General features: G+C 27.2%; 1 protein-coding gene across 12 annotated transcripts; it reads left to right on the forward strand.

The window, feature by feature from the left end:
- Positions 1-823: 823 nt before the first annotated feature.
- LOC149893856 (uncharacterized) lies at positions 824-27,261 on the forward strand. 12 transcript variants are annotated; one of them, XM_090076411.1, is made up of 9 exons: positions 825-1,383; positions 1,912-2,124; positions 5,120-5,247; positions 7,052-8,171; positions 10,782-11,081; positions 11,367-11,420; positions 14,588-15,411; positions 19,081-19,113; positions 26,675-27,261. In XM_090076411.1, exons 7-9 carry the CDS (start codon positions 14,682-14,684, stop codon positions 27,217-27,219), a joined length of 1,308 nt encoding a protein of 435 aa, XP_089932537.1. In that variant the 5' UTR covers positions 825-1,383; positions 1,912-2,124; positions 5,120-5,247; positions 7,052-8,171; positions 10,782-11,081; positions 11,367-11,420; positions 14,588-14,681; the 3' UTR covers positions 27,220-27,261. The 12 variants fall into 12 exon arrangements, 8 of the variants coding, with proteins under 8 accessions (XP_089932537.1, XP_089932533.1, XP_089932535.1 ...); XM_090076409.1 differs by lacking the exon at positions 1,912-2,124 and having other exon boundaries at positions 829-1,383; positions 7,052-7,855; positions 8,082-8,171; XM_090076406.1 differs by lacking the exon at positions 1,912-2,124 and having other exon boundaries at positions 829-1,383; positions 7,052-7,539; positions 7,663-8,171.
- Positions 27,262-27,643: the final 382 nt, after the last annotated feature.

Raw genomic sequence — 27,643 nt, forward strand, 5'->3', positions numbered from 1 at the left:
TATTTTACATAAACTCTGCTCCACCCTAAGTATTTTCTCATCTTCCTAAAAACAGCTTTTTTTATGAAAACAGCGTTCTAACAGCTTCCTAAAAACAGCGTTCAGTATGAACTGGGACGTATTCGCTGAATAGTTTTAGGGGCACTTATTTTATACTTCCATCGTTAGATATATATTTTATGTAGGTAAGGATTCCTTCTTTTCAGTTTTGATTGCCATAAGTACACTGCTTTGCGTCCCTGTTCGGAACTATACAACCAACAAACTTAAAAACAAAAAAATGACTTTTTTAGTTTAGTATTTACATACTAAAAGTAGGTTAATTTTTACAAGCCCTGGATAAATAAAAAATACTTAAAGATAAAAAAAAAAAAAAGTAAAAAAAATAAAAGGTACAAAGTATCGACGCATACGTAATATGGAATAATACATTGGTTTGATTTAACGTTGTTTCTAAATAACTAAAGCTTGTACGTGTGTGTCATCGTATGTGCGTTTGTACGTGTGTTTGCGTTTGTGTATTTGTTTGGGTGTGTTTGCGAGTGTGTGTTTGTGTGTGTATGTCTGCGTGTGTGTGTACACGTGTGTTTGCAAGTGTGTATTTGCGTGTGTGTGTTTGCATGTGTACAAAAACTTGTATAACAAAATGTCGTAACTACCCGAGTGTTTATGTTGAAAACAAATGGACCTTCTAAAACTGGGCGTATCTTTTTAACAAAGAGATGGGACAAGTAATATATAACATAACAAAAGCCCTAAAAGTTAAAAACTCTACTTTTTCTTTTTAATGTGAATGATGCTATATGAGATTTCGACTTGTGATGAGTTTCTATAAAAAAAACACCTTTGCGGCTGTATAACAGTGGATTGACATATAATGGAAACATTTACACATTTAAAGCTTTATTTTATTTGTTACTGCAGTAATTTAAGTTCTGCTGTTATCATCATGTTCGTCATTACGAAATTTTTTAATGATATTTTTCTTGTTTGTAAAAGGAGCAGATTTATACTCATGACATCAGCGGTCTTTTGTAGTGTAGATCAACCCATATCAAATGTGTATTGCATGTTTATATTTTCCATAATTCTTATAAAACTCTGAGATGCTATGCTTATTTAAGTTTTTAGCTCTCAAAAGATTTGTTGAAGACGAAGTGAACATCGATGCTGTGCATATTTCTTTGTACCAATACTTTCTTGCAACACGTTTTGTAACACAGAGCTGTCACTTAAGTATCACGTGACCGCAGGAATTTTAGGAGTAATCGCTACTCAAAAAATGAACAAACAAATAGGTTAGTGAGGTGCAAGATCTCTTCAGACTGCGTTTTCTCCTGGAGCAAAATTTACTGTCTTGATTTATCTATGCAACAGGACAAGGTAAAATTTGCTAGCTAATAACATATTCGAACTTTTTAGTTCCAATACTTTAATATGGTGCATTTTATGCATGCAGGTATTTTGCTTAAAACAAGCATCAAATTATAAACTAAAATTGGTTTGAGGGAAGATTTCATTAAAAACTTTCATTCTAAACATGTCTTTCAAACTTACTTTTGACTTGGTGTTAGAAAAAAATGTTTTTTTTTTTTTTAGTTTAATTTGAAATCTTTTTTCTGAGTAATTAACCTTTGCTACTCGTTTCTATCATTTGAATAATAAAATACATATTAAATACTATAATTATCTTATTGCAAAACATTCATGTACAAAAAATTATGAATAATTTTAGATAATAATATCTAAAATTATTTATAATTTCTTGTACATGAATGTTATGTTCATAATTATGACACCAAATATTAATGCTTATTTGTTACATTTAATTTGATTCACTCTTATATTTGCTTCTTATTCACAATTCGTTTGTTACAGGAGAAAGTAACCATGTTAATATTTTATTTTCAGTTCTGATAGTCAGTCCTTCATGTAAATAAAGATTAAAGAACTTATTTTGTATGCTGCTTATTTCATTTTCAAGTAGTTCATGTTGATGAGAGCTGTGACTCAATGATTTTTTGCTTCAGCCAAATGATATTTTATATTCAATACTATTTACAGGCCAATTTAATATGTTCAGTGATTTAGTTTTTAATCTTTGAATCTAGATACTCATTGAAGGTGAGGATATTTTTGCTGAATTTAGGTCATTTAAATGAAATGAATAAAGTTTAAATCTTGCTTATCAAACATTAAAATGCTATGAAAAAGAAAACCTCTCTGATTGCTTAAACTTTTATTATTTCAAAATTATTTTACAACTACAAACTCCTTTTTATTTGCAGTTTGAAATTTTGTTTAGATCTTTAAAAACAAATTGAATGAAGCAGAAAACATCCATACTAAATGATTTTTATTAGCCAGTATGCTTCTTAGTGTTTTTTTAACTATTAGCTGGTTTGGATTTTTTTATTTATATGAACTTTTGAATCAATAAAATGTGAAGCTGAGAAATAACTTTTCACTGACATATTTTATACCACTTAGAAACAATACAGTTTAAAAAAGTATATTGTTTTTTTTTTGTTTTTTTTTTTGAGTTAAAAATTAAGGTGGTATTTATTTAAATTGACAGAAACTGCAAATCATGTTTGTTATTCTCTTAATCAGGTCTTTTTTCTCATAAATGACACTTTTTTCTTAAATGAAAATACCTACTTTACTCCTCATTCGTTGCTTATATGCTGTTGCTTATTGCTTATAAGCACCTAAAAAAGATTGTAGAAAAGTGCTATTATTTGAAAATTGTTTGAAGAATATTTTATTAACTTCAAAAAGAAATACTTGAACATGCTTAATAAAATTGTAGTCAAAATGATGTGCTAATTAGTTTTACACTCTTTTTATTTTAAAAGAAAAGTTATTTCAAAAAAAGTTTAGTTTTTTATGATATTGTCTACAAAATTTTTATTCTAAATTTGACATGTTAAAACCCATTCAAACTGCTATCCTTTTTTAAGCTTAAAAAATTAATCTAAAAAAAATCAGCAGTTTTTTAAAAAGATGCTTTTGCTATACAATAAAAGTGCGTTGCAGTATTGTTATGTTAGTACTGAAACTTAAACGTTTTTTGCAAACAGCAGACTGCAATTCCACTATACATGTTTATACCCTGTATTGGCAATATCAGGGCTTGAATATCCATTAATCGCGTTATTAAATTTTGTTTCAACCTTAGCATATACACTGCCGCTCATGGAAGTTAGGACAAAAAATATTTTTTCAAAAGAACAATATTAAAATGTAATAGCGTTATAAAATTATTAACTTATATTAGTAAAATTTATGTTTATATAAAAATAAATCAAGTTAAATAAAATTTGCATAAAAAAATTCAAAATTAAGTTATTATAATGTAAATACATTAAAATAACATAAATTGTACACGCATGTAAAAGTCAGTAAAAAATTAAAAAAATTTTAAATTAATAAACAAAGAACCCAGAAACATATTAAATTCACGTATGAACCTGTATTTTACATTATCGATTCAAATCTTTTAAGTTTGTCATTTAACAAGTATTTCTATTGTTTACTGTGTTTTTATATGCAGATATTTTGTGTATTTTGTGTTAGTGTTTTAAAAATTTTAAGTGCAGAAGTTCAAAGGTATAATTAATTTTTTTTTTTTAGTGTAAATTCAAAATATTGAAAAAAATTTGTCTAAAGGTAAGCCAATAAGTGTAGAAAAAAGGGTAGCAATACTCAATTTGCTTCAAGAAGACTATATAGTTAGAAAAATAGCTGAAAAATTAAATCTGAGTAAATCAACAGTTAGCTATACATTTCGTCGATATCGAGAATCTGGAAGTTTGGAAGACAGAAATCGTCCAGGTCCTTCTCGCATAACAACAAAAACTGATGACTGTCGTATAAAAGTTATCAGTAAACATAATCGAATGTTAACTGCTCCACAAATAACAGCTATTTTCAATTGTGATCTAGAAAAAAAAGTTTCTGTCAGTACAATCAAATGAAGTTTGCAAAAAGCTAATTTGCATGGCCGTGTTGCTATCCGAAAACCATATCTACGAAAATGTAATCGACAGAAGAGATTCCATTTGGGCACAGTTCCACAAAAATCGGACGATGGATGAATGGAAACATGTATTCTGGACCGATGAGTCAAAATTTGAAGTTTTCGGAAATAAACGAAGAGTTTACGTCAGAAGATCTGCCGAAGAAAAAACGCTAACTCAATGTCTGGTTCTAACAGTAAAACATGGTGAAGGCTCTGTGATAGTTTGTGGTTGTTTCTCTCTGGATGGAGTAAGAGATTTGCGTAAAATCGATGGTATAATGAGAAAAGAACATTATAGAGATATCCTGGAAACAAGTGCGAACCCTTCGGGACTTTGATTAATCGGAGATAATTTTATTCTGATGCATGATAATGACCCTAAACATAGTGCATTGTTATGTAGAAATTATTTAGAATCAAAAAAGCTGAAAATGTGTTACGTGTAATGACCTGGCCTCCCCAAAGCCCAGACCTCAACCCCATTGAGTTACTATGGGATGAACTGGATAGAAAAATTAGAACTGTATGTCCAACATCAAAATCTCATTTATGGAACATTATAGAACAGGAATGGATTAATATTCAGAAAGAAACAATTAGAAAATTAATTGAAAGAATGCCGAGATTAGTTAAAGCAGTTATTAAATCAAAGGGTGGTTTTTTGAGGAAAAGAAAATTTAATTATTATAATGGTTTTTGTAAATTTTTATTACATAAAACTGACTAATAATATATTTTTTATTTAAAATGTATAAAAAATGTAATCTTTATTAATATAAATTAAAAATTCTATAACCTAATTACATACTAATATTGCTTTTTTGAAAAAATCTCCATTGTCCTAACTTCCATGAGCGGCAGTGTAGATTTTAATGAAATCATTTTTTGTTGGTGACTTTTTAAAGAGAAAAAGCAACATTTCAAACTCACTTTATGCAGTGATTGCTCTTTCACTTCAGAGTAAACTCTAGTTTTAACAACATTATTAGTATCATCTCTTTCCTGGTCCAAAAACAAGATTTGAACATACTAAACTTTCAGATTTTTTAAAATTTTATGTTAAACATTTTAAAGTTTAGAACATTCTTTTGGCAGGTCTAATGGGTGGCATTCTTGGTAAAGCAGTTTTTAAACAAAGTGTTGTTGACTTCCGAGAAACTGATGATAATTGGCACAATATTTTTGAGTCAGCATTTCAACAGCATGTTCTTTGAATCATGAAGGTATGATATGTAAAACATTTGTTTTAGATTTACTGCTTTCCCCATCTTGCATTTTTTGCAAATATTTATAGTTTTTCTTTTTACCTATAAAATGTTACAAATTTTTCTATTGTATTATATGCAGTCGTTAAAAGTATATGAAGATTACTTTATAAGTTTTTAAGTATTTCAAAATATTTTCAATTTTCAAACAGTTGTCAATTTTACATAAGTTAAATATAACTGGAATGTTTACTATAAGTTTTGGCTAAAATATTTAGATAAGAAATTTATGCCATTGAACTGTAATCTTTCCTTGCATAATTATTACCCTTAAAACAAACAAAATGCAATGCAAAATTTTCTTAAATAATTTTTTGTTTTCATAAATATTCTACTGCTTTTATGTAAATCCACACAAGAATCTTCAATTTTCTATGTATGTATGTATGTATGTATGTATGTATGTATGTATGTATGTATGTATGTATGTATGTATGTATGTATGTATGTATGTATGTATGTATGTATGTATGTATGCATGTATGTATGTATGTATGTATGTATTTTATGTAATTTATGTAATTCAATGTACAACTTAATGTACAACTTAATGTACAACTTAATATTCAACTTCACAAAGACCCTTAAAAATTTGTGAACTGTGATGGCCATTTCTATTGCTGCAATTCAAAAAAATGTCACTAAAGTTTTTTAAATTTTTGTAAAGTGTTATTGAGCTAAGTTCAAAATTATTTAAGTCAAATGCAATCTAACTCCTATTTTACTATCATTGTTATAAACATTTATTATGTACCACAACATTATTAGATGTTTCAGTTTTAGATGATAGTTTCTGCTCTAGTAATTTCAACCAGTGTTGGAGAGTCAGAGTTGAGAGTTGGATTTTGAAGGGTCAAAGCTTTTTGAAAGAGTTGATAGAGATTGATAGTTGTATGATCTGTTGGTTTTCCACAATAGGCATTAACTATACTTATGTGGCTTACCATTGATAAATTAAATTTCTGTAAAAATTTTGTTTTTTATTTTGTTTTGATTGTTGTCTACATATTTAACAATAAAACAAGTTGCCATTTTATTAATTTTATTCTATTTAATGTATCAGAAACTATTTGTTCATTTTACATCTATACCATTTTCCATGTGTCGTTAAGTCAATTTTATACTTTCTTAATAAGAAAGATTTACTGGTAAAGCTGCCTTAAAATAAGGAAAAAATATGGTCACTTTGCTCAAACCCATACTTATTGTTTTTATATATTTTTCAATTTCGAACATTTTTGTAATTTTTTTAATGCTGAGTTAAGTTACCTTTCTAGCCACACTGAAAATTTGTCATTGTTGTTTTTACTCTAAAGTAATAAAATTAATGAATTTTAAATTTGATTTAGCTGATTTAATAAAATCATATTCTTCCAAAAAGATGTTTTTAGTTGTTGTTTTATGCTGTTTAAGAAAATTAATTTTGAAAATGAAAAAAAAAATGTTCTTTTATGAAAATATATGCTTTAATCCTATTTCTAATTATTAGAAACCTTTGTGTATGTTTATGTAACTATTTAGAATTTATTACCAAAGCTTCAGGATTTCAAAGTTTTAAAAAAAAGCAAATTTTAGAAAGCATTTTAAGAAAAAAATAAACCAGAAGGTTTTAAAATGTTTTCTTTTTTTTGAAGATTTTTCTGTCCCTCTTTTTTCCTTTAGAGAACTACTAATTGCATAACAATTTAATTTTTAGCAAAATAATTTTTTTGGATATCAAAAAATATTTTTTATGTAAATCTTTTTCTTGTCTTAAATCTAGATACAGATGAAAGAGTTAGAAAGATTCTGGTTGAACAAGTTTCCTCTGAGTGGATGAGATTTGCTCATATAATTTTTTTAAATGCATTTTACGACATGGTGGAAAAAACTCAGAAAGAGAATGACAATAATGAGCTGAAATTGAAAATATTTCTTCAAAGAATTATTGAAATCAATCCACTAAACTTTTATGAAGTAATTGCAAACTCTCTTTATTCTCTTAAAAGTATAAAGAGAGTTTGCAATCACTTCATAAAAATAATTGCAAACTCTCATGAACATTCTCTCACCAATGATTATACCTGTAATAACAGTTCATTTTGATTGTATTTTTTTTTCATTATAAATCAATATTTTGTTTGTTTGATTTCTATAAATAGAATTTCCTGAAATATTGCTGTATATCTTAAACAATTGTATTTATGTCTTAAATATATACAGATACAGTTAGTGTAGGTTTGACTGATTTCAGACTGTCATCATGAGATGGTAAGAATATATTTTCAAGTTTTTACATGAAAGTTCTTGTTTACTGTTGAGAGTGTTTATCAGGATTTGTTTTTTTATTTTATGAATGATTTAATTATTTAGAAAGTATAATTGTTTTCTTAGATAATGATGAAACAGTTAAGTGCATCTTGGTTGAGAGTGTATCTGCTGACAGGAAGAGATTGGCTCGCTACACATGTCTGCATGACATTGATAGTGTGGTAGAACAAATTGACTGTGGTTACAGCAATGATAAATCAAAAATGGCTGCATTCCTAGACAAACTCTTTGAACTTTCTCCTTTAAATTATAAAAGGTTACTTGTAAATTCTCTCAATGTTGCTAGCAGATTTGATGTTTTGTTCAGAGTAGCTTTGCTTGATAAGAATCAGTAATTCTAGTCTTAGTTCAGTTATATTTATAGAATTTGAAAATGAAAATGAAAGGATTTCTTGAAAAACTTTTTGATTTTAATCCATTGCAGTTTAAAGAATTGATAAAAAGTACTCTGATTATAATGAAAAAATTTAGTATTTTATCAGCAGTTGAAGAGGAAGGTTGTCTTGGAAAAGAAAAAGAAGAAGAAGAAAAACTAAAAGAAGAAATAAGTAAAGAACCTGTTCTTATAAATGGTATCTTTTTAAGTAGTTATTTCACTTGTAGTGTATTTTCTAACCTGTAGTGTATTTAATAACCTGTAGTGTATTTTCTAACCTGTTTTTTTCTAACCTTTTATGTTCTTTTTACTTTTTTATTCAAAAGAATGAGTGCGTTCAAAGCCATTAAAAGTTTTATGTTAAATAGTTTTCATACTTGTACAAATAATAATAATAATAATAAATTATAATAAAATAAACTGACCTAATCTTAACAAAGCATTGAAGAACTCCTCAGGTGAATATCACTTTAGAAAAAATGAAAATATTTTTCTTCTTAAAATTAAATTTGAAAGTTGGAGTTTAAGTTGGGTCAGCAAAAAATATCACTAATTAAAGTTTTATTAAGTTTAATTTACAATTTAATGTTTTTTTCTATATTAAAATGAAAATGATTTTTACCAGCAGCCAAACAAGAAGGAAAAAAAATCACTCTTATACATATTAAGTTATTTATATAAGTAATAACTGAAAAAATGAGTGAGCTTTATATAAAAAAAAAAAAATAAAACTGTGAAGCAACCATTTACTCCTAGTTAGTTTAAATATAAAACAGCCAAACAAATGGTACAAATAGTAACTTTAATTTTAATTACAAATAGTAATTTTTTTAAGAGTTTTATGTATTCACATTAGGTTATCTTAATCTAAATGCATCTCTTACAAGAATTACTATATCAAAGTATTAACAAAAAGTGCTTTGTAGATAATATCATCTTTCAGTACAGTATTATTTAACTTAAAGTTAATTTATAGTTCATGATGCATATTATTTCATGAAAAGTCCAAAGTTTGTACTTTTTTTAGTAAAGTGTTATTATTTTATACTGCAGTCTGCATTAGAAAGATTTTACAAATGTAGAAATTAATAGATTATTTTATATTTCTCAGTTTAAACTTTAAATAAAGTATTCTGAGAATTTTAATAATTGTGCTTGTATATGAAAATTTAAACCAATAAAAAACTAGAAAAGTATCCCAAAACATACATCTATGATAAACACTGTTGTACATAGAGTATAAATGGAGGCATTTATTCTCTATGTACAACTCTCGTCAATTTATAAATTTTAAAAAACACTAACTTTTTACTCGAGTAAAGGTACTGTCCCTTTTTTTTGTTTTCTTTCATTTAGAAAGAAACTGATGAAATTCAGGTAGAAAATAACATTTACATGACATTCATTTACAAGAAACTATGAATTTTTATATTCTTATGTTACCAAGTATTAATGCTGTTAGTTTCATTCATCTTTATATGTGCCTGTTATTCACAATTGGTTTATTCCAGGAAAAAGTGACCATGAAAATTTTTATTTTAGTTTTAGTTCTGATAGTCAGCCCTTCATTTAAACAAAATTTAATTAACATACTTCATCTGTAAGGAGTTCATGCTGATGATTTCTCTTTTCAGTACAATTATAGTAAATACTGTAGTAAGTCATGACAAGTACGATTATAGTAAATACTGTAGTAAGTCATGACAAGTACAATTATAGTAAATACTGTAGTAAGTACTACAATTTGTGTTTTAATTCAATCCTTATATCAAGATACTCACTGAATATGAGTATGAAATATCACTGACCATAATCTTTTGCACGCTATTATTTATTAAAGTGTCACAATTATTGTTGTTATCCTTGAGTGAAAAAAACAATTTCATGAGAGTTTTTCCCTTTCTTCATAAATTTTATCACTCGCTCATTAATTCAGGTTTGCATATGTCAAGCCATGTTTATGCTCCCATTACCTTGTTTTTTTATATTATTTTGTTTCCTATATCTCATACTATCATCCCATAATTATTATTAAAAATTATTAGTCTTTTTTAAAAATAAATTTTAGCATTAAATGTCACTAATCATAATCTTTTGCACACTGTATTATTAATTATAGCATCAAAATTGTTGTTGTAATCTTTGAGTATATATATGAAATGTTCAACTATATACAGCATACATGTTATTTGTAGATGAACAGTTGATAGTTCAACTCGATTCTGAAAGTGGAAAAACAGTTGTTTTTATACCAATTGATCATAATTTTTCAGAATCTGCACCATCACTATCTTCTAATACAGGACCACCAAGACATGCTGCCCTTATTGTATTTTTTATAATACTCTTTATATTAGATATCATACTTTAAAATATATATTATACTTTATACTTATTTTTACTTTTTTTTTTTACGAAGATTTCGTTATAAGAGGAGTTTTATGGTTTACAAATGTGCACTTTTAGCAAAACTTAAAAAACTCATTTTTAATTTTAGTTGTGTATTTAGAAAAAATTGGCTGTCTACAATTATCATTAAAGGCCTCCTCACCCTCACCTTTACCTCTAATTTTTATACAAAACTAAAATGAGTACATAGAATTAAAAACTTTAAGTTTCTCTTTTTTAAGTTATTTTTGCCTCCTGTTCTGCTCTCTGGTAAAGTGGAAAAAAAAGATTGTATTTACTTTGAGAATTTCTTATTATACTTTTTATACAATGTTAATTATAATTTTTATTTGAAAACTAAAAAATTCCACAACAGGTTTTGGAAAAGAACACATTTTTGAAGTTGGTTCTTGTTTAGGGAAAAGTTGTGTTAAAAGATCAAGCAAAAATGGGTAATATTCTTGACAATTCAGAATTACTATTAGAATTAAAAACGAAGATTGGCAAAGACTGGATGAACTTGGGACGCTTTTTATCAGTCAGTGATAATGAGCTTGATGTCATAAATCAGAAAATAATGATGATTTAGAAGAAAAGGCCTACAGAATGTTATGCACATGGAAAAACCAACAAAAGTTTCCTTCATTAGAGGCTTTAGCAAGCGCAATATACAAGATCAATAGATTAGATTTGATAAGAGTGATGGAGAAGTTCTCAAGTACTAACTTAATTTTTTTTTTTTAATGCATATGAATTATAGTAATTTATAGTAATACTTTTTTTTTTGAAAGTTTAGTTGTTTTTTTGTTTGTTTTTTTTCTTTAATTTTGAAAACTCCCTAAGTTAATAATGTAAATTTTTTTTTCTGAAGTTTATAAACGTAGTAAAAAGATTGTAAAAATGTTGTTTCTCTTGTTTTTTGCTTTTTTTAGTAGAAGTTGAAATTATTTTTTACGCAAACAAAATTTTGAATATTTAAGTGTTTTGCTAATATACTTATTAGATAAATCATTTGAGACAGAAAACCCCCTGAAGCCATCTTCTAAAGATAAAGCTGGTAAGTTGTTGTTAGCTGTGTAGAAGTTATTTTGCAAAATGCAACATCTTATTGCTTGAATATTGTTTAAATTATTTTAAACATCAGATCACATCAAACAAAACATTATGTTTGTTGGAGAGATTTCAACTCATGCAAGGATTATTCCTATTCAATCATTTTTATTAAAAAATTTTTTTGATTGATGATTCCCATCCACACTAACCAAAATCAATTTAGGGAACCAGGGTAACATTGACTTGTAATATTATTGTAGTTGTAAGGTTGCAGCTGTAACCAGTCAAAATTAAATGTTAATGTCAAATCTTAATGCATAGGAATAGTGTCAAATAATGTTGCAGAGATGGGCATATTCTATGTAAAATATCAATAGCACAGAATAAATTTCCTAACAAATAGCTATGCTAACCAATGATCTAAGCATAGGAACTGTTTAAACATCAGAATACATCAGTCATGTCTTGTTAGTTGTTTGTTTTTTTTGTTTTTTTTTTGTAAGAATGATTTTTTATATTTTGATTACCAAAGTTACATAAGTTAAAAATAAAAATAAGTGTTTAATAACTATTCAATAACAATTTACAAAGAAAGATTAAAAAGAAATTTTGCAAGATTTTTTGCAGTATTTATCAATTTTTTCCTAAACCAAGCATGTAGTGGTAAAATGCTATAGCACATGGTATGACAAATAGGACAACATTAAATCATAGAAAACTCTGATTATATATCTATTTAAATCTTCTTGAGTTTTGTAAACAAAAAGATTTTTGTTTGAGGAATGTTTTGTCTATAAGATAAAGCACGATTGGGTAAAGTGAGCTTTGACTTCTGCTGCTGTGGTATATTTGAAAATCATCTGGAACAACATTGACAATTTTCAGCAAAAGCAGCATTCTTTCTATTTAAATTTTTTTTACAGTTTTTCAGAGTATGCGGTTGCATTCTAGCAATGATCATACTGTTGTATGGCCTCTGATTGGTACCAAGAAGGTACTCAGATTTCCAGTATATTTACCGTAAGCTTAAGTTAAACTTAATTCTCACAGGGAAGATCTTTAAATTTTTATAAAATGTTGTTTCCTTGAAAATCCAGTTTTGTTGCATTGACTAAAGAGAGTTTCTCCAGCTTTATGCTTTTCCATATTCATTACTTTTCTTTATTTTATTGAAATTTATTTATTAAAAGTTCCTAAAATCACCTGATTTTTGAGAGAATATTTTGATCAAGTCTTAATAAAAGAAAAGCAAGGACAAACTCTTTTTAAGTAGTCAAAAAACTCTTAAGTGAAAGTAACTGAAATATTGAAAATATAAGCACTTTGGAATGAGCATTGCAGGAATACCAGTTCTATATAAAAAGTTCAATTAAAGCAATTTAGATATAGATTAAATTTTAAGCAATATGTGCCAGCATAATTAAAAAAAAAGTAGTTATGCCGGCACACAATTAATTTTAATTATGTGCCAGCAGACACATATTAACAAATAAAATTTTTAAAAATGTAATTATGAAATATTGATTTGGTAAAATAAAGAAATATAAAGTTATGTATGAGTAAATAATGACACATAAAAGAGAAATTAATATTTATTAAAAGTATACTTTAATGAATAAGTGTAAATATGTGTAATAAGTGTAAATAATACTAAATATAACTAATAAACAAGTGTGAATATAAACAGCCTCTCACAATACAAAGTTGTAACTGCAGAAGAATGGAAACTTTTTCCTTTAATTATTAACTTTTTTAAGAATGAATTAATTCATTTATTTTCGTCAATTTAATTATTGAAATTTGAATAAAATTAGTTTCATATATTTTGTTAATGAAATTAAAATGATTTTTGATTTAAATATTTACACTATATTCATATTCTTCTTCAATGGAACTATTTTATCATTATATTTATTGCTATTATTATTGTTGTTATTGTTATTTTTATTATTATTATTAATATTGTTTTTATTGTTATTATTGTTATTATTATGTTATTATTATTTCCTTAAAATATTTTACATAAAATAAAAAGAAAATTTTTTTTTATTATTTTGGCTATTTGAAATATAAATTATTTCATATTTCAAATAGCCAAATTTATGAAATGATACCAATTTATATAAAAACAACCTCAGGTAATTATTCTCAGCTACTTATTAAAATAAATGTGTATTAGGAATCCATTTTAAACTATCTAAGGATTTTTAACATAAACATAAAATCAATATCAATATTTTTTTCAGAATCTTTTGAATTCTGCATTAAAAATAAAATGAAAAGTAGGAATGTAAAGTAAAGTTCTTTTTTTTTGTTTTTGCAGAAATTTATTCTTATTGTTGTTGTTGTTGTTGTTGCTGCTGTTATTATTGTCATCATTATTATTATCATAAAAATAATAATAAAGTAGTAATAAAATTTGTTATTATTATTATCATCATTATCATTATTATATTTTTTACTATTATTATTATTATTATCATTATTATTATTATTTTTATTATTACTATTATTATTATCATTATTATTGCTATTACACATTTGATTAAGTAATTTAAAAAATAATTTTTAATATATTCCTATAAACTTTATAAAAAACAATAATTATTATGTAATAAACAATAAACAAATGTATAATTCAAGAAAATATTCAACACTTATTAAGTAATAGAATTTTATCTTATGACACAAAAACCGAGCTTTTAATAAAAGCTTTTTTATTGTTGTACATTTGAAATGGTTATTGTAAAACTTAAGTCACTCATTAATTGTTATAACTTTTCTTGTAATACCTTTTACTTAAAAGAATAAGGGTGGTGTAAGATTAAGTTGTAAATAAAATGAGTGATTAAATAAAAAATAAGGTCTAAGAGCTAATATAAAGATACAAAATATGAAATAATAGTAGTTAATATAAAAACCACCACAGGTAAATGTTCTTAGTTACTTATTAAAATAAATGTGTATTAGGAATCCATTTTAAACTATATATGGTTTTTTAACATAGATATAAAATCAAAAATTAAGTTTTTTTTCAGAATTTGTTGAATTCTGAAAAGCAAAAAAATTTATGATTATATATTTATATAGAAAACAATTTCATTAGAAATCAAAGTGAAAATGTTTTTTTTTAGAAATGTAAAGTAAAATTCTTTTTTTTTGTTCTTTCAGAAATGTGTGAAGCACTGAAAAAGTTTTATCTTAAAACATATGGAAAAATGACAATGTGAATATTGCTGAACGAGAACTATTTCTTAAGAGGCAAATGACCTATAAGCCAATCAAATTTGATGAAGTATTTTCAAAAGAACTATCCTTACTCTTGATATCTGGTATTGCTGGTATAGGAAAAACTTGTTTGCTCAGAAAGTGCTTACTTGACTGGGCCAGTGGTATCTTATGGAAAACTGTGGATTTTGTGGTTTATTTTGAATGTAGAAAGTTAAATTTTGTTCAAAACATTACTAACATAAATGAACTGTTAAAAATTTTCTACAAAGATATTTTTCAAGAGTGCAATGTTTGTGATATTTTTCAAGAGTGCAATGTTTTTCAAAATCACATTTGTAAAACCGATGAAGCAGTTCATAGTATGATGCAAAGTGAGAGTAACAAGCAACATGTTTTAAGAGTTTGTAAAGTTGCATGGGAGTTGTTCAATCAAGGTAAAATTCTTTTCTCCCAAGATGAAATGATAGGTATTATCAATGACTTTGATAAATTTGAAAAAGAACTTTATGGTTTCATTGAAAGAGTTGAATCGCAACTTGGTTATCAATATCAGTTTGCTCACCTCACTTTAATGGAGTTTTGTGCTTCGGTTCATGCACACATTTATTTGAGTACTGAAGAGATTATGGGTAACGTAAAGTTGAGTAGTTGTTTGCCTATGATCTGTGGACTGGCAAATGAAAACAAAAAATCTTTAATGAGATTTCTTCCTAACTTGAAGAACTCAAATGAAGAAAGGAATTCATTGCTTAATTCTGTACTTGGTAAGTTCCAATTTAAATTTTAAAAAATATTACACTTTGTTTGATTTTTTATCATTAGTTTATTATGGTTATAATGAGTTCTATATTTGTTTCCCTTAAATTTACTTTTATTATATAAAATTTTTGTTTTATTTAGTGCTGTTTTTCCTAATTTTTTGAATTATTTTTTTGAGTAAGTAGTAGAATGATTAAGTAGTCAGTTATTTCCATAGAAATCCACCTCGCAGTTGGATGTTAGATGAAGCTGTAAATGTTTTTTCTCAAAAAATAAGCTTGTTACTTGAGCTAATTTTTATAATCCTTTAAATATCCGTTTTAATTTTCTTATAACAAGAAATATTACAAGTTTTTTGGAGTTTATCATTCTTTTGTTGTTTTTTTTTCAGTTGATTGATAGTTTTAACAAAGAAAGTTTAACATATTTCAGCCATTTTAAAAAATTTTGTTAACTTGAATAACACATATATCAAAGATTTCTATATATGTGAGAGTTCTTATATCCATATGTGAGATCCGTATGTGAGATTTCTTGTATATATTTCTTGTATTGATATAAGAAATCTCACATGTAAAAAATTTTTGTTTAATTTGTGCATTTATTTATGATTATTCAAGTTAATGAATTTTTTAATATTTTAAATATGTTGACTGACTTTGTTAAGTTAAAAATATTAATCAACTGAGAAAAATCTTTAATATATACAATAGAATAAAACAAAGGCCAAACAACGTTTTAAAGGAGGATGATTCATTCAATATTTAAAAGATGTTTCTCATACAAAATAAAGTAAGTGTAGGAGAAAATGTATTTAAAAACTTTGGAAGTTTTATGTATTTTATCGGTATATATTTTTGTTTTCATGTAAACAGGGTCTTATATAATCAACAGTTTGAGATTCAAAGAAATTGAGTTGTGAAATTTTGTATTACAAAAGTTTGATTTTAATATCTTAAAGGTTTTAATCTTTAATTTATGTTTAATGTAAAATTTTCGAATATTTTTATTTCTCTCTGCAGCTCAATATCTCTGGAAGAACCTCCCAAACATTTTTAATGTGGCTTTAAAAAGCATAAAGTAGCTCTAGAGGACTGACCTCATAGTTTTTCAGATTTGAATGAACAACTGAATTTAACTAATTGCAACCTTTAGTTAAGAATTATTAAGCTTCTAATAAACATTTTAAATGTTTAATGAAATATTTTAAGTGGCAATCAAAATACTATTTTAAAAAGTTTTTTTATACAACTTTGTTATTTAATTAAGTGTCTAACTAATCTTTCTTCAAACAAATGAAACAAGATTGCAGCATTTTTAAAATTACAGACCTGTTGCTTATTTCAAAGTTCATTTAGTCAAATAATGGAACAAAGTTGGAACAAAATTAAACAAAATATGAAAGTTTTAGATAATGGCGTATTACCTTTTTTCTTCTCTCTTCTTCTTGTATTTTGTGAATAAAGAAATGTAATATCTGTAATTATATTTATATTACAGATATTACACATCATTATTACACATCAAACTAATTATGTTTATGTTTTTCCCTTCAATTTAACAAAGTTATTGTTTTTGATATCAAAGAGAAAAAAAAATTATGTTTTGAACTGTAAAAGATGTTTTGACATCTTTTACTGTTCAAAAAAAATTTTTTTTCAATGTGTTAAATTTTGCAAAAACAGATGACAAGGTTGTTAACTTCAAGTATTTTGTTATATTTAGTATTTTTCAATTTTAATATTCAATAAAATTCTTTTACTGCATGGTAAAAAATAGTTTCTTCCATGTTAAAGTTAATTTACGTTAATTAAAGTAAACTTAGAAATAATACAATCGATGTCATCTCAACTTATTCGTTTGAAGTTACTTAAAATACATTTAAGCCTTTTTTATTATTAAACTTCAAATTGCGTTCTGTTTTTTAAAAACGCTTTTAAAAAAAAGGTTTTTAGAAGAAAAACTTTTGAGATTTAATTTAACAGTTAAAAACATGACAAAAAGAAAATATTTGATAAAATAATCTTTTAGTTTTATGTAACATAAGTTAAATATATTACATGCAATCAATGACTCTGTCACAGAGAAAAAGTAAAAATGTTTATTTTGATATTCTGATATCATTAACATCTTTTTTGATGTTTTTTTATTTTGCTCTAAATGTTAAATTTCCATTTTTGTTTCAAATTTTTATGTATATGTTTACTTTATATGTTGCATTGTTTTCCAGTATTAAGGCAACTTTAAGACTTTTTAAATAAGGCGACTTGAAGTGTTTCATTTGAGACCAGTTTAAGACAACTTTAAGATGTTTTAGATAAGGCAACTTTAAGACGTTTTAGTGAAGACAACTTACAGTGTTTCATTTGAGACCAGTTTAAGACAACTTAAAGATGTCTCAAATAAGGCAACTTTAAGACGTCTTAGATAAGACGACTTACTACGACTTAATATAAGCTTACTTAAAGTACTACTACGTAATGTTAACTTAGCTATAAAAGTCAGTTCATCACCTTTGAATAAATTAAGATCAAGTGAAATTTATAAAAAGTTAAATTTTAGTTAATCAAGCTTTAGATAATTTAACCTCCTTATATACAGTTGTATAAAGTGAGTGTAAATTTATTTTACTCTCACTTTATACAACTAAAATATTAAAAAAATAAAATAAAAAAAATAAACTTATATATTTTTCTGTGTTAATTTACAAAATTTAAATAATTTATCCTCCTTTAAAATAACAATTCTCTAGATATCTAAGATAAATTAAATCACTTGGTAATAAGACATTTTTAAAAAAATATATTGACCAGCATTTGCAAAAAATGGTCCTTTTCAAAAAATTTTCAAAAAAATTTTTTGAAAAGGAAATTTCAAAAAATCTGAAAAAGTTTCAGACATGAACATAACATATATATTTGTTAATTATATTTATATGCATAACATTTTAAAAATGGAAAGTATCTGTTTTTTGCTTCTAGATTCTTAAATATATGTCAAAATGAATAAAATGATAAAAAGTATTAGTTTTTAAAAATAGATTAATGTAAGCGTTTAAACGGTATTCACAGTTTAAAGGTAGTTTTATTGTTTTTGACCATAAAAAATTAAACATCAATTTTTGACTTTATTACATGACCAGGACATTCTTTTTATGACCATAGAAAAACACTAATTTTGACTTTTCAAGATTACAAAACCATGACATAATTAAAATTTGGAAAAAATGTGGATTCCCTATTACTAGGCAATGAGTATTGATATGTATATGATGTATAATATTATTCCTTTTTGACCTTTATTTGGAAAAAGACCTATATAAGCGTTATATAAAAAAGACCTATATAAGGCAAGAGGCGTTTCAAAGATTTGTAGTTTCTTTGCAATTTTATTGTTTTTGGCTATAATTAAAACACCATCTTTGACTTTTCAACATGGTTACAAGACAATAACATAGTTAAAACATGGGGAAAAAATGTTGATTCCTTATCACTAGGGAATATTGATTGCTTATGCCAAAAAATATCGATTTAGAAATTTCACTTTTTGAGTTTTTACTGAGCCACAGGATAAACGATTTAAATTTATTTCCCCTTCCTTTTTTTGTCTTCATTTCTAATTAAATAAGTTTTTTTTTAAATAAAAGTTCATACATCGTGCTTTTTCGTTTTTAGATTTGGTACCAAAAAGTGCTAATCCGTTGAAAAGTAAGTCAATTCGTTGATTTATTAGAGTCATTTATTATTTTAATTTGTTTAAGGAAACATTTACGTGATCAATGCGAGTTGCTTTATTTTCAAGAACATTTCTTCGGTTCGTTTCCGCGCCACAAATTTAAAATAATTGATGAATTCGACTACTTTTCTTCTCTCATTTGCAAAATACCATTGAGCATTTCTAGCTTAAAATAATCAACTTTCTTTAAAATCATGGGAAGAATTTCATATGAAGAAAGTTTCAATGGCTGAAAGGAAATAGTGAAGATTTTTGTGATGTGACTCTTTTCGGTCTGTTTTACGAAGAAAATGACTCTCATGACTTTCAGTATTTTACTAATTGTAGTGTAAATGATGTTAGTATCAGTTAGGTTTGTTAGATGGCTTGTTTTGTCAGTTGTATTTGTTAGCTTTGTAATGGTTCGCCTCGTTTTTATGATTAACTATGCTTTTAGCATATTTTCTATTTTTTGATTTTTTTTTAATGTCAGTTTTATTGATTAAACTGCAACATTCCTAAGACATAAGGCTGTGGCCCAGCATTTTCCTACCCATCAAGATTTACAGTAGCGTGGAAAAGTTTATAAACAAGTTCTTTCAATTTTTTTTCGTCATAACCTTTTGACTTTTTACTGAAATTCGAATGAAATTTTTGAAAAATATTCCTCCCACCCAACAACACACACCTGTCCGGAGAGCCTCAAAACATAAAAGTCATGCTCAAAAAATAAAACTAATTGCGTTTGGTAGCCCATATATCGATGTTTCAAAAAAAAAAAAAAATTGAAATCATCTGCCTACGTCCAAGGAAAAAAAATGACTTTGAATTTTTTCATGTTATTGGCTCCTTTCCTAAAGGCATAAGGAAAAAAAGATGATACTTATTTATGAATAACTATAAAATTTGATAGATAATTACTAGAAAAAAAGAAAATTTGATAAAAAATAACCATATAAAATAAATAAAAAGAAACTAGATTGCTTTTATTGCTAATCCATTTTAAATTGCATAACTCTAGGGGTATCTTTACCTGCTAATTCGCTTTCTTTTAAAAGTGAAGTGTTTTAAACGTTTTTTTAAGCCCATATTTTTTGAATAGCTTTGTCCATTTTATTGCTTAGTACTTAATGTTACAGTGTTACATATTTATGTCATTTAATAGTGAAATAAGGAAGCTGTAAAAACATAAATTATTTTATTAGTTGCTGACAATAAAATAAGTGCTTTATCAAATGAAAACACAAACAAGTACTTTTTGTAATTTTAACTTTGCTTGGACTCTTTCAAAATGCCCAATACAGTCAAATCTCACGAAGAGTGTAGAAAAACAGTGTGTTTTGTATGTATGAAAAAGTGCAATTCACCAATTTCTGGTGTAGCCTTTGAGAGGTTCAAAAACATTTTTTCAGCAGACATTGACTTTTTAGACTCTAGAGTTCCAACTGGAATGTGTGGAACGTGTAGAAATCAACTTAAAAGGGTTGAAAGAGGAGTATCTGTCAAGCTACCTACTCTTTACAATTTTCAAACTATCAATGTCAAGGCTGTGACAAGAGGTTCCAACTGTTACTGCCTGATTTGCCAAATTGGTAAGCTGAAGCTGACTGAAAAACATCCTTTGGATAATTCTACAACTTCAAATCCCACAAATCCCCTGAAAAGATGTTCAGATTGTTTGTCATCACTAGGGAAAGGCTTACCTCATAAATGTAACTCTACTTCTTTGAACTTAAACCTTAGAGAAATTTCAACAGAAAACAAAAACGTTTTTGAACAGAGAGCCTCTGCAACTATCAAAGGTCAAGAATCATCATCAGGTGGGACAATCAGGCTGTCAGTGACTAAGGGAGGTCGTCCATTACCTGTTACCCTCGGTAACTTAAATTTTGTATCTTTCCTGTTTTTAATGGTCCCATTTTGTCTGTTCTAAGATTACATTTCATAACAAAGTTTTTTAAAATTTGTCATTAGGAGCATCATGTTCAAAATCAACAACTGCAGAAAAGTATAAGTTAAGCTACAGGCATGTCTAATATTGGAGTCAAAAACCTTGCAACAACACTAAATTTGGTTTCCAAATCACCTCTTTTTGAGCCAAACTATTGAGCAAATCTTCATAAAGCAGGGTTGCAACTTGCAAATTTTTTTACAAAAACTACAATTGCATCATCAGGCAAAAAAATCCCACACAAAGAGTACACAGTTGTTCACTGCAAAAATCTCTCTGACTTTCTAGCAGAAATTTCACTTAAGAGACGACTTCAAGCAGGTCATCTCATAAAAGTTGGGATTAACGGAGGTCGAGGCTTCCTAAAGCTTACAGTAAGTCTTCAAAGAATGAATGATGATGATTCAAGCAGTCCACCTTCAAAAAAAATTGTCACCTCTAATTGCAGTTGCAGAGGATCTACATGAGAACTACAGCAACATCAAAAACATTATTGAGCTTGTTCAACCTGAAAATGTAGACTTTGTGGTTTCTTGCGACTTGAAAGTTGCTAACATTTTATGTGGTTTGCAATGCCACTCTAGCTCACATCCATGCCTATACTGTGATAGTGAAGCAAAGAACATAGCTGAAAAAGGTGTGCTCAGGACGCTGTCTGATATTCAAAATTGTTACACAGACTTTCTTTCAAAAGGTGGTGACATTAGTAGGGCAAAGTTTTTCAACAATGTTGTCCATAAACCGCTTCTAAAAGCTGATCCAAGCAAATTCATTTTCGAACTAATTCCCCCAATCGAACTTCATCTGCTTATTGGGATAGTAAATCACTTGTTCAAAGCACTAAAAGAAGATTTGCCTGAAGCAGATGAGTGGCCAAAAAGACTCAACATCACAATCCAACCATATCATGGCGGACAATTTGCTGGCAATGATTGCCAAAAACTCCTGAAAAATATTGAAGTGATAGATCAGCTCTTTGAGAACCTAGATTCATCAGCTTTGGCCATCATTGATGCATTCAAAAAATTCAGTGCTGTTGTTATAGCCTGCTTTGGAAACGTCCTTGACAAGGAATATGAAAAAAAAATCGAAGAATTTCGGACATCTTTTTTAAGTCTAGGATTTGTAAGTGTGACCCTAAAAGTGCACATCGTTTTTTTTCACATTGATGATTTTATCAGAATGAAGAAAAAATCCCTTGCTCCTTTCAGTGAACAATCTTTAGAAGCTCTTCATCACGATTTTTCTGTTTAGTAGCAAAGATACAAACATTCAAAATTACATCCACAATATGGAAATTGGCTTGAAAAATGTGTGGTTGAATACAATAGCAAGCACATTTAGGTAAAATATATCTGTTGCATCTTTAATGAACATTGAAACCTTGCTACTTTAGAATAAGTGACAAAAAAAATCAATTAAGAAAATACCTATGGATTTATTTAAACTGACTCAAAAATTTATTTATGAGATTAAGTCTTTTTAAATATTTATTTGTTTAACCTGTGTGTAATTGTAACTTGTAAAAAAAAAACCCACAGTAAATAAAACCTATGATGTTTAGAATTTTGAAACAGCCATAGCCAAAGTTTAATTATAGACACTACTTTAATAGTTTTTTTATTTTGCGACAGTGTTTTAAGTTTAGAAATGATTCAAATTCAAAGAAAAAATGGTAATCAAAGAAATCTTTTCCATTAAAAGAAAGATCAAAATTACTGACAAGTTAAAAGTAACAATGATTTCCTACACATTGACTGGTGGCTTAATTTTTTATTTTTAAAGCCTCTATGTATAGACTATACATATCAATAATAGTAATATAAGTTTTATCATTTATTTCTTATTTTTGAGTGTGTCTTTTGTGGTTTGAGGCTCTCCGGGCGATAAAGCAAGGAACAAAAAAAATCCAAAAAATCAAAGTCATTTTTTTTCCTTGGACGTAGGCAGATGATTTCAATTTTTTTATTTTTTGAAACATGGATGTATGGGCTATCAAACCCAATTGGTTTTATTTTTTGAGCATGACTTTTATGTTTTGAGGGTCTCAGGGCAGGCGTGAACAAGTCGTCTAAAAGACAAAATGAAGATGTCTTGAAATCGGTCTTAAAGATGTCTTAAACTTATCTCAAATGAAACACAGTAAGTCGTCTTATCTAAGACGTCTTAAAGTTGCCTTATTTCAGACGTATTAATGACGCCTTAAAAAGACGTGTATATATATATATATATATATATATATATATATATATATATATATATATATATATATATATATATATATATATATATGTATATGTATTTATATATATATATGTAAACACACTCACACACGTCTTTTATACCGTCTTTAAGACATTAAATAAGACAGCCTACAATGACAACTTTAAGACGTTTTTATATACGATAGCTTTAAGACGTTTTAAATAAGACAGCCTACAATGACAACTTTAAGACGTTTTTAATTAGACGACTTACAATGTTTCATTTGAGACCAGTTTAAGACATCTTTAATACCAATATCAAGTCGTCTTAATTATGTCTTTAAGATGACTTGTTGTTGGGTGGGAAACGTCCATGATTAAAGACATCTTAATGTGGTTATTCCGAAAGACATCTTAAACTGGTTATCTGAAAGACGTCTTAAACTGGTTATTCCGACAGACATCGTGTTAAGATGTCTTACGGACGTCTTAAACTGGTTGATCAGGCAGATGTCTTAATGAGGTGTTGAAAAGCCGTCTTAAGCACGTCTTTAACTAGTTGTAGACGTCTAGACGAGTTATAGATAAGTTACATACGTCTTAAAGTTGTCTTATGTTGGCTGGGTGGTCACTTGTTATTTATTCTCTTGTAAGCAATTTCTTTCGATAGAAAATTCTTTACCGCTTAAAGAAAGCTCATCGCTGTTATTCTTGCACTTTCAATTTCTAGGTGCTGTTTTTTAGAATGGTTTTCAACATTTTTGCAAGTTGTTTACAAGAAATCTTATAAAAAAGCCAGAAGGAAATGAAAGATCAGGTAACAAAGCAACCTGTTAACAGCGCAATAAATGTTGCGGACTAAAACAATTTTCACCCTACGATAAATGACTCGTTTGATTACACCTTATTTGTATATCAAGAAACTCCATTCTATATGTACTTCCTTAGTGAGTACTCTATCGTCAACACTATCCCCCCCCCCCCCCCCCCCCCTTTAAACTTTCACAAATATTTAGGCTTCCAAAACCTGACAAAAATTTTTTTATTCTAAGAAAAGAGAAATTGATAAAATTATATAAAATTGATGTAAAAGAGGCTTTAATATTATATTTTATATCAATGCTTTTGAGATAAAGCACACCCTATGTAACTCAGTAGATACTGACTTACATGTTTTACTTGTCATTTAACTCACTATTCGTAAGTTTTTTGAGGTCACGAATTCCTAATTTTAGCTAACAAAAAACACAATTCAATTTGTTTTTCACCTCGTTTTTCATTTCAAATGGAGTATTGTTTCGACTCTACTAGTTCTGTATTTTTATCAACTTGTTTAATTGTTCCCTTAAACAACGACGCTTCGAATCTGACCTTAAACTCGACTATATTTATCATTCAGTTTCCACCCCTGAAAATGTAACAAGAGTTTTAAAAGATGGGTTTTTAATATAACAGTTTTAATGTTTCAGTTTTCTTTGAAAGTTACTTTAAGAAATCTTTTTTTATATTTATTATATGAGGGGTGTAAAGGAAAATTGAATTCCATTTTTTCGAAATTTCAAAAAGAATATTTGGTGACTTTTTGTTATTGCTTTGTTAAACAGATAGTTACTCGATGTTGGGTTTTTTAGAAGAAATATTAGGGGTGTGGTTGTAAAGAGCTAAAAGTCTTTTGATATTTCTTGATCTTTGGTAGCAGCAGCGTGACAATCCCTGTTTTTTATGTCTCAGAGAATCACTCATCTACGCATTGTTTTGGATTTTACACTTCGCAGTTAATACATAAGCTTGTATCCAATGTGTACCATACGCGGACAACAATATCTTAAAATCTACAAAAATTGAAGTTCTATGTTATCTCTATTACCCTTAAAATAAAAGAGAAATCTATTTTTGAAATAAAGTTGCAAAATATAGCCGAAAGAGATGTTCTTGGAATTGCAATAAGTAATGAATAGGAAATGTTTAGAGTAAACATTTCATGATAAAATGAAACATTTAGAGATTCGCAATTTTTTGTTTGTTTCTGGTTTTAATTTCCTTAATTATTCAATATGTGATCTCCTTTTGTCAGACTGACTACTTTTTTTATGATATTGATCTAAGTTAAAAATGAAAAGCCTCGCTTCAAAATTTCTCTTGTAAATAAATTTTTTTACATACATTCGGTACATTTTCAGTTTTTGGTTAACAGAAGCAAACTCTTTTGTTAACCAAAAAGTTCGCTCTAATTACTTTAAATAGAGAGATAAGAACTGAGTTTTAAATATTTTATCATAATACAAATGTTTATCGATTTTAACAAAATTGAAAACAAGTATTTTTTTTTTTATTTGAAAGTTCCTGTTAAAAAAGCGTGTTAAAACTTTTCAATCACGTTCTTACTTTCAAGAATTGTCATGAGATGCTCTAAATATTCTCTAAGTATTAAGAATATAGAAATTCTTAGGAGAACTGAGAATATTTAAAGCGTACCATGACAAATAGAGCAAAGAGAACAATTGCAAACTTTTGTTCCACATTCCACGTTCGAGTTTTCAATTACAACTAAACTCTCACTCTGGCTGAGTTATTTTTGAGTCACTGAGCAGAATATATTTCCATTTGTTAGGTTTGAAAAAAAAAGCGATTGAAAGCTCAGTTAATACAATAATTTGATGTTTCTTTGCCTAAAGTTAAAGATTTGAAAAGTTTTAGTTTTTTTGGTGACATTAAAAAGTTTTTTCTATATTTTTTCTTTTCAAAACTAGTTTGAAAGTTTAAAAAAGATGACCATAAAAGAAATGGCTTTTTATACGGTAATTTTGGTGTAACAGTTTTAAAATATAATTTCAAACCGTTTTTTATTCGACTGTCACCGCTTTAAATTGACATACTTTTAGTTTACTTTTTTGTAATACTTTTTAATATTTTTTGTTGCTTCAGCAAAGAAATTGAAAGCGAAAATGTTTTTATTTCGGTTTGAAAGTAAATTATTTCTGTATAAAAAATTTCACGCGACTTTTAAATAATGTTGAGCGCTCTTTTAATGCTTTTGATGAAGCTTCTGATTGGCTGAATTGTTTATCGTATTTCTATTGGTTGGAGCGCAATCAAAGTTTGAAAACGGCGTACGACAAGTTTAAATAAATATTTTACTTTTGTATTTCGTAAATTATTTATTTGTTTAATAAATATTTGATAAATAAGAAATTTTTTTTGAACTGATTTATGATCATTTGGAGTCTTTTAATCTCTTTGATAAAGAAAATAATATCCGTTTTATATTTATTAAACACGATATTGTGTTTTCAAATTTTTGAAAGTTTGATTTTCTTGAATAATATTTGTTACAAATAAATAAGTATTAATAATAATATTAATATGTTATTATTATTATTCTTTTTTTTATTATTTCAGTTGAATACAAGATGTTCATTGAATGCTTCTTTGAAGCGCAGGCGTCGATTACCGAAGACATGAAAAGATCAATCGATGAACGAGAATGGGATGTTTGGATTATACGCGATGGAAAAACTGCTCATGAAATTTCACATGAGAATTATTTCATGGAGAAATTTTTTTACGCAGGATGCAAGTTGAAGGAATTACATATCCGTAAAAATATTTTATCAGAGGATGAGAAAAAACTTGTCATTTTATGTTCGACCAACGTTCGTTATGTCAGCTTATATCATCCAGTGAAATTCGATAACTGGACACCGAAGCATAAGATTGAATGCTTGTTGATAGGCATCAGAGATACTTTTGTATCAAAGAACGAGTTCGAAGGTTTCGTCCTCCCGTGGATTCGACTCGCTGAAGAATTAGATCTTTACCTTCATGACGACACAAATTTCATCGACGCCATTCGTGAATGGCTTCGTGGTTCGAACTTCAAGAAGTTGGTGATCAGTTACCATGGAGAATATTTTTATAACATCGAAAAGTTTTGTCAAAGATAATCAATTTGTTTTGTTTTGAAAATTTTTCGGTTGTTTTCAAAATCAAGATTTTTTCAATCCTAATCTTTTATGTTGACTGATTTCATTTTTCATGTGACTTGGATCAATTTATCCTTGCTGTTTCCAAAGCAATTAAAATGACCTTGAGAAAAAAAGCTTTGAAAAAATTTAAGATAACTGCTGTCAAAGAGGCATAGGCATAATCTAATTTTTAAAATGTAGAGAATGATGTTGAAAATGAGGAAGACTTAAAAAATTTACGGCAGTCAGTACTAACCTAAATCCAATTCTAATTTTGAGGGGTTGAGCTAATTACGTCATTATTTAATATCATTATTTTATATTTATTTACAAGTTTTAGAGAGAAACGAGCACGCTGCTCAACACGTAAAGCAATTGACAGTAATGAACCAGCATTTATTTT

Source organism: Hydra viridissima, unplaced genomic scaffold (assembly GCF_058129835.1).
Source record: "Hydra viridissima isolate aposymbiotic clone 2 unplaced genomic scaffold, HvirCarnegie_v1 scaffold_1, whole genome shotgun sequence".
NCBI lineage: Eukaryota > Metazoa > Cnidaria > Hydrozoa > Anthoathecata > Hydridae > Hydra > Hydra viridissima.

Coding starts and splice junctions, on each gene's coding strand:
- LOC149893856 (XM_090076411.1), top strand. CDS start 14,682: ATGACCTATAAGCCAATCAAATTTGATGAAGTATTTTCAAAAGAACTA. Junction 15,412..19,080: donor ATTGCTTAATTCTGTACTTG/GTAAGTTCCAAT, acceptor TTTCGTTTTTAG/ATTTGGTACCAAAAAGTGCT. Junction 19,114..26,674: donor AAGTGCTAATCCGTTGAAAA/GTAAGTCAATTC, acceptor TTATTATTTCAG/TTGAATACAAGATGTTCATT.